We start from the raw sequence: 11,247 nt of genomic DNA on the forward strand, positions 1-11,247 counted from the left end.
TGACCTGGTGTGTGAACTTTGACAAGTTCATTCACTCCCTTGTGCTTCTGTTTCCCCATCCACCTTTTAGTCTCTGCTCCAGAGCACTTTCAATATCAATAGACAATTTCTTATGTGTTTGTATATTGCTTAGCACACACAGTCCCTGATCTCAGATGGGCCCTCTAGGCATTATTGCAATACAGTTGATAATATTTTTCCCAGCTTGAAGTAACTATAAAACTTCCACTGTGCAGGTGGAAGTACCTTGCTGTTTGTTTGGAATAAGCAGCTGGACTTGTTCTCCGTGTGGTCAGTAGAGAGTCTCAGAATAATGTAGTACTGAAAACATCAGCAATAATATCTGAATAATACATCTTGGCATTGCCGGCTCTTATTACCCCATGTCTTCTTTATCTACTCTTGCATTTAGAATATAAGCCCCCTCCCTATGCAATAAATAGCAATTTTCTATAGGTAGCAATCAAATTATCACATGTAATTTCTTTCTAGAGGTTTTGATCAAATTACCCAGTGAGTGAATTAAGTGGCAGGTGATGTGGCATAAAATTGAGACTAAACTCTCCAATTGATCTAGATAGTCATGATATCACTTAGATGTTGTATCCAGGCATGGAAATTGTGACCTTTGCCTCCCATATCACAAAACTTCCTGGGTGAAATGTACAGGAAAGATGACAATATAAACAGACTTAGCCCATACTTGCTGTCACTATATTGCATTGGTTTGCTAATTTTAAAACCTCGCTTTTATCTCCAGCAATATCATAAATACTAGAAAGCAGAAGTTATTTCTGCCAAGCACAGAAATCCAACATGGGGTTCAACACCATGTTGTAACAACTCGGCCTACAAATTACCTTAACTGTAAACTCAATAGTAATAAAGTTTATGAAGTATTGCAATAACCTATAACAATAAATGTTGATGGGGAAAAGGTGCAAACAGGAGTCACAAAGATTAGTCGGAACAAAAAGAGCTGCTATTATAACTCAAGGACTGTGTAAGGGCTGGTAAACAAGGGAAGTGGGGGACTGGAAATTAATGAACCAAAACTGGTGCGTCGGAAAACAGGCCTAATTGATGAACAAACTAATGAAGGGATGGGTTCCACCCATCACTCCTTTTTGGGGTCTTTAAAAGAAGAGTATCAGAGGGGTAACCATATTAGTCTAGATCTGTAAAAAACCACAAAGAGTCCTGTGGCACCTTATAGACTAGCAGAAGTATTGGAGCATAAGCTTTCGTGCGTCTGACGAAGTGGGTATTCACCCACGAAAGCTTATGCTCCAATACTTCTGTTAGTCTATAAGGTGCCATAGGACTCTGTCGCTTTTAAAAGAAGAGACGTTGGTAAGGGAAGTGGAAGCGGACTATGCTCACCGTATTTCTCCTCCTTCCTTTCTCTCTCTCCTTTTTCCTTCTGTCTAATAAGAGTCTGGTTTAGTCGGTGAAGACTATGTTTTTCAACACGGCTGTATGCTTGTGACCAGAAAGAGGCAGCTAAACACAATGTTCTAAACAGCCTGCTGCTGGTCTGAATTTGCCAAGTCTCCAAGTAATGACAAGACCGTGTGTTCTGCCTGTGTTTTTCCAGCAGTGAGGCTGCAACTGACAGTCAACACCAAACCCACAAGCTGCATTTTCTGGCTCTGCTGTTCTTCTCTCTCCCTTCTTGTATGTGTTTGTCTTGTTTCATCTCTTAGGAAACACAGAGAGACTTTAACAACAGCCCAAACCTATCTCAACTATTTTCTCTTTTCCCAAAATAGGAAAGTTACCACCATCTTTAACACCATCTAAAAGACCGTCAGACAAGGGGGAGGCTCTTTCTATAAACTCTCTTCAGCTAAAGTGAAAGTGAATGAAGGATGTTGTTAAAATAGAAGCCTTAATACTTTATTTTTCAAATGATTTTTAACCATTTCCCGCCTTTACTGTATCTTTAATAAAAGGTCAAAACAATGCTTAATGATGTATTTGTCATTGTACTACACAGGCTGAAGTCTTTGTATATCAAAGGCCCAACCTTGTTTAACGGTGGGCAGTGACAAGGTCATTTTAACACCTTCAGCTCTGGGCCTATTCCATCTAAATTAATACAACAACCCCCATGTCCCATGTGAAACATCCACTGCTGAAGTCAGTACCATGTCCCAAAGGCAGAAGGGTATCATACTGCAGTCCTGGGGTGAGGGAGGAGGCCAAAACTGGATTAAATGTTCTTTCCAGAGACTGACTAGATACAGTACATTCCTTTTTTACTTTAACTAATGCACTGCTGCCATCTAGTGACCGGTTATCCATGCACTGCAGTCAAGAATTCCTTTTTAAGCTCATCTAGAAATTAACAGGGACTTAAATTAGTTCAAGGTGCCACTGGATGGGGCCTCACAGCTCATCACAGAAAACTGCTGGAAACTGGGCCTGTTAGTTAGGCGCTCCCTTGTTTAAAACGATGGATGCTGCCACATACATGCTAATGACCTTGTGCTTCCCTAGGGCCTTTCACTCTGAAGGGGCCCCTGGTGCTTTACAAATGTAGCTGACTGATGTACCAGCTAGACACAGGGCTGGTCTACATGACTGCTTAAATCGAAGCAACTTACATCGCTCAGGGGTGTGAAAAAGACACCCCTTCCCCTCCCGAGTGACATAAGTTACATCGACTTAAAGCGCTGTCCACACCGTGCTATGTTGGTCAGAGACGCTCTCCTGCAGACCTAACTCGGAAGTGGAATAATTATGCCAATGGGAGACCGCTCTCTTGGCATCTTCACCAGACGCGCTACAGCTGCGCGGATGTAGTGTGGTAGCGTAGACTGGCCCAGAGATCACTTCATCCCTCACTGGGATGCAGCTGCAGAAAGCAGCAGATGTTTGATCAATACACAGCACTGTTACGTGGCCTTACGGACCTGGGAGCAAGGAATACTTTTTGTAAACTGAAGCTGCAGGGGGAATTTAAAGGTGGCAGGATGTAATCACCCCATCAGAGATCTGCCCTCTTATGAAAGGCAAAGGATTTTTACAGATAATTCCTAAAAGCAACTGGGGGTGCATAAACTATGTAACGAAAGGGCAATGAGAATGTACCTGTGTATCTGGTGGTTCCTTGCATGCTCTCCCCTGTTCCACTCCTCTCTACCTCCAGTCTGTCATTCTAGCACTTAAATGACTTCTCTGCTTCTCTCTGGGATGTCAGAATGGGGGGAAAACCAGTGTGTTGCCATAAGGCACATTGTATTCCAGAAACAAAGGCAAACCTGCTATAATGATACCAATTGGAACCAGATCACATGCTCTCAGAGACCGGACACGGAAAAGTTTCAGACAGACATTCTCTGCTCAAGTTAGGACCAGATGAAAACAAGAAATTAATCTAGAATCATCCACATTTGTCCGGGTTAGGTGGGCAGCGACTACATGACTTCACGGGGCTCGCATAAGAAATTGCTTTGGACCACATTGAACTGACCGGAAACGGTGTCCCATGAAATGCATATATCCTGTAAGGTACACGAACAAATAAGACAGGGTGCCCAAGATCGGGCTCCTTCTGAAGTATGTTTCTCCTTTGATCATTGTCATAAATATTGTACAGTCAAGTTGGATGCTTTGGTGCTGTAACAATTCTAGAGTAAAAAGCCCAGAAGTAAGTGTGTTCCTAAGAGGGATAATCTTGTGTCTTGCTTCCTCAGATACAGGGCTAAATCCATCATTAAAGCAATGCATAGTGTGCTTTCATCTCTAATGAGATCTTCAGTAAATAAATACAATCAAAACCAGCCTTTTCTCCAATTAAAAAAAACCCCACTGTTTAATATAAAACAGGCTTCTGTTTTTATTACGTACTTGATCACAGCATAAGACACTCTGGTTTTCTACGATCATCATCCTGAGGTTTAAATGAAGAACTGATTTTGTTTGTTTGTACGGGGAAGAGAGAACCAAGGATGAGAGAAAGAGGCAGAGATGGAGAGACTGGGGAACACCCAAAGATTACATGTTAAAAGAAAGACGTTCTCGACTTGATGCACGGGAAGTCAGCTATTCCTCCCCGGAGATGAGATTAGCCCTATGAAAATTAACTCCAGGAATGAGTTCTTTCATTAGTAATAAAATTCTTTTACATCATCTCCCTTAGTTTTGCATGTTCGTCTCAGTTTGCCCAGTGACCAGAATGCATTGGGATAAAGCTTAAATATTGCAAAAAGTCTGGGCAATCATAAAAGCCAGTCACCTGAATGTGCACCACTGACAGAAACTAGCCACCCTGAGGGGCAACATGTGGGACAAGTGTGCCAATGTTCAGAAAGAAAATCTGTCAAGTCCAAGTGCATCTAGTATTGTACAAGTTACGCAGTCCGGGTTTCTTACAGTGAAACGTAATAGACAGCCACTTGGAACATACATCGGCCACGGTACCCTCTTGTAACAGAAGGATAACCCCAGACCTTATTCACAGCGTCCTCATGAACAGCTCTTGTCTTGTCCTTCTTCTGATGAGCTTGTCCAAGGACCATCAACTTCATTTCTCCAAGGACCTCAGTAACAATACAGAGATGCTAGCTACAGACCTCCTCACTTCCAACACGTCGGAGCCCGATCTAGGACATAAAACCAACCCCTTCCTGTTTTCAAAACAGGTCATAGAGGACAGCAACGTGCCTCGGAATTTCTAACGCTTCATCGACGACATCCATGGTCAGGACCAGCTCAGGTGAAACAGTTAGCTGTGTCAAGGGGCCGAGACGCTGCTGCACGCAAGCATGGCACAGGTAGCCACCTTGGTCTTTGCTGCCATTGCTCTGTGGGAAAAGGACCAGTAGGAAATTGTAAAAGGAGAAGGATTGGAAAATACAGAGTCTCTGCCTCCCCTCCCTCAGACATACTGGGCCATTGAACTCAGACAGGGGATGAAACAGGAGTTGGGGACATTGCTGTTGATTCAGATCCAGTGTGTTTGGTATCTGTCACCTATTTGTCGCTAACGAAACCCCTTATAAAGCAGCCTGCAATAAAAATTATACATGCAATTTCATTATACCGGGGCCTTATCCAGTGGGGTTGATGAGGGCAGGAGGGCTCAAGGGACAGGTATATAGCTATGTACTTGTATGGCTCCTATCACAGTGGTACCATGCACCTCTCAGACATGGTTAATAAATGTTTTACTTCCCCACCTTCCTGGGGAGTCAAGTAAAATTATCTCTGTTTACAGAGGGCGAACTGAGGCACAGAGAAATCACGAGCCCGTTCCTCAGCTGGGGTTAAATTGGCGCTGCTCCATGGACGTCAACATAAGGATCTGTCCTGCAGTGACTTGTCCACGGTATCGCACCAAGTCTTTGGCAGAGCTGGGAACTGATCCAAGATCTCTGGAGCACCTTAACTCCAAGGCCATGCTGCTGAGATAACAAATGTCTCATCCAGGTTCAAACCCAGCCCTGTTTGGTAGGGGTCAAGATTATTCTATTTATCAACCATCGTCTATGGGAAAGGAAGTGGTGGGTCCCAGGCCAGAAGGTAGGTGTCTACATCACACACAACAACAAAAAAACACCCACAACTGGCACAAACTGAGCCCATTTTAATTTTTGGGTATATCTACACTGCAATTTAAAACCTGCAGCTGGCCCATGCCAGCTGACTCGGGTTCGCAGGGCTCAGGCTAAGGGGCTGTTTAATTGCAGTGTAGACAGTCAGGAGCAGGCTGAAGTTCAGGCTCTAGGACCCTGCAAGGTAGGAGGGTCCTACAGCTTGGGCTGCAGCACAAGCTAGAATGTCTGAGCCTCACGAGCTGGAATCGGCTGGCACAGGTCAGCTGTGGGTTTTTAACTGCAGTGTAGACATGCCTGAGAAGGCAAGGCTGGAACGAGCCATGAAGACTAAAATACCCCTCAGAAGCCTAGAGACCAGGACAGGGTTGAGTTACAATGGCGGATGATGGCTGCCTTGTGCCTGTCCATTTTGTGCACAGGCAGATCTCATCTGCTACTTCTGTGATCATGGCTAAAAGCATGGGTGACAGGTATCGTAGGCAGGGGAAGGTGTTGTCTTCCCAAACAGCTTGATGTCCCCCTGCCCATGCTCCACCCCCTGTCCCCAACCTGCCTGCTGTTCTCTGGGACAGGCAGGTTGGGGGCTGTGGTTCATCCCCGAGGCCGCGCCATGGTGCCCGTCCTCCTGGTGCTGGGGCCACGCCGCCTGCCCAGCGCGGGGGCCTCTCTGGCTGTGCCACCTGCTCTGTGCTGGGGCTGGCAGCTTGGCCGGGGGACACATTCTGGGATGGGGGGGCCAGCTGGCCAGAGGTTGGGCCCAGCAGTGCAGCCCGGGGAGGCTGGGGCATGCCGGCCGGGGGTTGGGCTGGACGGCACCGCCCGGCTCTCCAGTGCTCCAGGGCTGGGGGCGTTAGCCTGGGGCAGGGGCCAGCGAACAGAGAGGGAGCTAGGCTCCAGTGGGCGCCGAATGGGTGGAGTCTCAGGCGGAAGGCGGGTTGGGGGGGCTAGCTTCCCCAAGCCAGGGGTTCACCCACCGCCCATGGCTAAAAGGCTGGTAAGTGACATCTCCAGGGCTATCAACCTGGCACATTTCATTGGCACCAAGGTCACAAAACACAACTAACACGCAGAAAGGAGAGGAGAGAGAGGAGACTTACGTAAGCGAGGGGCACTTTCTTCATGGTTAGAATCGAGTCAGCAGGCACAGCGTTGTGGCACTGTGACACGGAGCAATGAATTGCCCCTTCCTTTAAGGCCTCACTAGTCAACTCTGGCCGCAAGAAATACTCCTGAAAAGGGAAAGAACAAGGCGTGCGGTGAACTAAGGGCATCGGAATGTGTTGTGAGCAACATTAGAGCTTAAAAAAATATCCAACCGCAAAAAAACACTTGAAAGGAAGGAACTGGAACGAGACTATGAGGCCTGGACACGCAGGAAAGGGAACATATACACTTGTGGTGAGGGAGAGAGGCAGAATCAGATACGAGTCTAAAAGCAGTAGTCATTCATCACTGAAGCTGCACTTAAAACCACAACATCAGGAAACGGGAAGGCTAAGAACCAAATATCTCCTCAGTTACTCTGGACCTAAACTGGTGTAACTAAGAGGAGAATTCAGCCCATTGTTCAGGGAACAATATGAATCCTAGTTTCCCTCCTTATTATATAATTTAACTGTCCTTTATTCTGCTCCTATCCAGTCACCAGACCTCCTAAACCCCTCAAGCATGAGACACTTTAGCACAGATGTTATGGGGAGTGTAGTGAGGTGGTGTGGTTCCCCGCCGCCCCGGAGAGAGACGAGCCCCTCCGGACACCAGAGTGGGCGGAGCTAGTGAGCTCTGAGCCCGCCCCTCAGAGGGTCAGAAGGTGCCCTGGAAGTATAAAGGCTCAACCTCAAAGCTCACATTCCTCTGGCCTAGGCCGCAACTGGGAAGCGCCAGTGATCTGCGGTCTATGCAAGAACTGGCCCGATCTGCCCTGCGCTCGCTACCCCGGCACTTTGAAAAATCAGCGCCTATGGTAACATCCCCTTCCATCTGCTCACAGATCTAAGTTACAGTCACTTTGCCATGGCATGTTTAACTCACCCCAGCCAAAGTCAAAAGATATTCCAGGGACTTTGTCATTAACAGATGCTTTTTGGCACGAGTCACTGCAACATACAGCAAGTTCCATTCATCTTCAGCAGACATGTCTAGGCAGAGATTAGAGAGAAAAAGTCAGAAAAAAAAAAAAAAAAAAAGTGTTACAAGATAACTGATAAAACTTCAGAATTTGTTCTGGTATTTCAGCTAGTTCTAATTCACTGCTGAATTAGGATGAACACTTAAAACAAGAGCTGGGTATGTCACAGAAATATGGTTGGTGTCTCTGTTAAGAAGGAGATAATATGCAGAGTAGCATGGCTGCATGGTACCCTGCCATGTGTTTGTTACACAATCATGACCGGACTTGTGTGGTGACAGCAAACAGAACCAATATTCTCTCCCCTTGGGGCATACACATTCGTTGCTGATCAAAGCAGGAACAATGCATGTTCCCTGAGTGATGAACCTGCCCTTACGTGCCAGGCCCATCTCCCAAGCACAGACTTACACAAAGGAACTGCACCACAAGTGAGAAGTCAGTGAATGACAGCAAGCTTGAGAGGACATTGCTAGGTACAGCCAGAGACAATCCCAAGCATACCTCCAAAGAGTTCTGACTGATGGGGGAGTGCCAATGGGCCACCCTATGCATCACCTTTCCCTTTAGGGAAAAGAATGGTTCCAGTATAAAGGATCTCCCTTACCAGTGATAAAGTGAGGCAGCCTCTGGAGATTATGCCTGGCACAAGGGACTTTCATAAAATCATCTGCAACCAGCACAGTATCAAACTCCAGGCCTTTTGCTTTGTACACGGTGCCTATCACATAATCTAGAACCAACACACATCAGGGAACAAGGGCGGGGGGAGAGAGAGAGAGAGAAAGACAGAGAGGATATCAGCCAATATATCTGTACTGCTGTTTTTACATCTTGTTATTTACTGAACACTATGTACAGATTAACTTCCTATGTTCTGCATTTATAGTTTCACTTGCTTTTAAATGTGAACTGGAAGCCAGACAGAATGGGGGGAGTAATATCTTTTATTGGACCAATTGCTGTTAGTCTAATAAAAGATATTATCTCACTTACCCTGTCTTGCCAATATCCTGGCACCAAGACGGCTACATCAAAACTGCAAACTGAAAGCAAAGCAGAGAGAGAGGGAAAAATCCCCAGACCAGAGCTCCTCTCCTGCACTAATCCACTAACCCATTAACGAGGACTGGCCCCCCAAGAAAATGCCCAGTTGCCTCACACCCCAGTCCAGACCTGAACTTAAACAAGAATGGTTTGTTGTATTTTGATAGTCCACCAGTATTCTTCCAGAAATCACTGCAAGTTTAAGCCAGTATCCAAGATAAGGCATTAGGTCAGACTGCTAGATCCCAGGAAATACTGACTGAGTCCTCATTCAGCTCCAGCAGAACCTCACTTATCAGTGCTCCAGTGGAAAATTCATTCTACTGTGACCCCAGGAATGTCCCAGAAGGAGTTGTCTTATTCCTTCCTGGGCGCAAGACCATCTTGGACCAAGTGCACTATTTCTGAGGAGCAGGGGGAAGTGAGGTTGGATTAAAAAAAGGGAAACAATTTCCTTCTTGGGGGAAAAAATACAAAAAAGGTGCGTTTTGCTTTACCTGCAAATGCTATATTTGATACGTGACTGTTCTTTATCCTCGCCACCAGCTCGGGAATGCGGACATTGTATTTCTCCACTATTGTGATCTTCACCTCCAGCTCCCTGTCTTCAGTTTTGGCTGCATAGTTCTTTAAACCCTGGAAGCCATCCTTTTCAACCCACTTTTTGATAAAGTGGTCATCAATTTGGAGTTTCACTAGTGAGAAGTTCATTGGATAATGTCAATACACAAGAAAGGCACCATTGGTCGCATTTTTAACTTCAAATGAAATGGATATAGAGAGAATAGGGGAGACTGGTTGGAGAGAGCACTGGACTAGGACTCAGGAGACTTGGGTTCTATTCCCAACTCCAACCCTGGCCTGCTAGATGAGTTTGGTCAAGTCACTTCACTGTGCCTCAGTTTCTCCATCTGTAAAATGGGCATGATGATACGGACCTCCTTTATCATAAAGCACTTGAGTTATACCGATGCAAAGTTCTATATCAGAGCTAGGTATAATTAGCAGTAGCAAGTGTCTCAAAAAACTTATGTTTATTATTTTTCTAAATGGTAGATATCCTTTTGGAGATACTGGGATACTTTTAGGTTAGCAGAACAGTTTATAGGGTGGATTCTTACAGAAGTCAAGATATTCTTATAGCTATGAAGATGGCCAGTGATGGAACAGTGGTGATAAGCTGAAATGGATATGCCACATTCTCTTTCCTGACAGAAAGGATTTCCCGTTCACAAAGTGCAAGTTGGTGGCTGTACTGGAGGAAAAGATTCTTGGATTGAAGGGACAAGTAGAGACGCTGCTGAAAATCAGTGAAGCTGAGGCTTTCCTAGACAGCCAGGTTTGGGAAACAACAGGCTCAAGGGAGCATGACGCTTGCCAGCCAGGAATCGGAGAGAGAGAAAGTCAGAGAGGAGGCCTGGTGGTTCACAACCACGAGACGCAGGAGATCATGGCAGCATTCTACACGGCTGGAGAAAGAGGACTGGGATGAATTCCACACAGCTAGTAGCTTTAAAATCAATACCAGGTCCTCAGCGTGGAAACTCTGGAAAATACCTCTCGAGATCCAGCAGCTCCAAGGAAATAGGGAGATGTACAGGATACGCATGTGGATGGCAGCTCAGCCTAACATGTAAGAAAATCAAGCTAACTCGCAAAGAGTTCTCCAGCTACCCAAGGAAAACAGACAATCCTTACTGGAGATTCAATACTAAGAAGAATCGAAAAAAAGGGGACAGGACGACAACAGGATAGTGGGCTGAGACACAAGACTCCACTCTAAAATTGGATAAGTACTGAAGTCAACAGGCAAGGATCCATTGGAGATGGTTCATATAGGCACTAATGACCTTGTGTTGTGGAATATCGCCTGGATAGTAGATGACATCAGGGAACTTGAAAGCAAGCTGAAGAAGAATGTCCAAGGAATCTTCTGTGAGATCCTTTCTGTCCCACACGCGAAGGAAGACCAAAGGCAGAAGATTCTGGAAGTGAACCCCTGGCTAGGTAAGCCATGGAGGGTTTTGGTTATATGGAACACTGGTCCACCTTCTATGGGGCATGGAGGTTGTATAGTAAGAATGGCCTCCATCTCAGTAGAAGGGGGACCAATTTTCTCTAGCTAGCCTGTCCCCAGGTAGTCAGGAGAGGATTAAACTAATAGCAAAAGGGGAAAGAAGATATGAGTGCTCAGCACAAAAATCGAGATGTTGAGAACAAAATTAATCAATGAACCAAAGGGCACGAAAAGAAGAAATTCCTGAATTGCCTGCACACCAATGCTAGGAACCTGGGTAATAAACAAGAGGAATTGGAAGCACAAATTTTTTTATTTAGAAGCACATTTAGAAGCACAAATTTTTATCTCGTTGGTATTCCTGAAACCTGGTGGGATGATTCGCAGGACTGGAATGTTAAAAACAATGGTTATAACCTACTTAGGAAGGACTGAGTGGGCAAAAGGGAAGGGGAGTGGTCCTCTATGTCAAAAATGGCATTACCTGTTCC

General features: G+C 45.5%; 1 protein-coding gene across 1 annotated transcript in view; it reads right to left on the reverse strand.

Annotated features, from left to right (window-relative positions):
* Positions 1-3,819: 3,819 nt before the first annotated feature.
* Positions 3,820-11,247, reverse strand: part of FBH1 (F-box DNA helicase 1) — a gene marked incomplete in the record, with an annotated part of 38,596 nt that continues 31,168 nt past the window's right edge. The window contains 5 exon segments of the mRNA XM_034764045.1: positions 3,820-4,811; positions 6,662-6,793; positions 7,596-7,702; positions 8,300-8,425; positions 9,237-9,434. Coding sequence (XP_034619936.1) covers positions 4,641-4,811; positions 6,662-6,793; positions 7,596-7,702; positions 8,300-8,425; positions 9,237-9,434 — 734 coding nt within the window.

Source organism: Trachemys scripta, chromosome 1 (assembly GCF_013100865.1).
Source record: "Trachemys scripta elegans isolate TJP31775 chromosome 1, CAS_Tse_1.0, whole genome shotgun sequence".
NCBI classification, from domain to species: Eukaryota; Metazoa; Chordata; order Testudines; family Emydidae; genus Trachemys; species Trachemys scripta.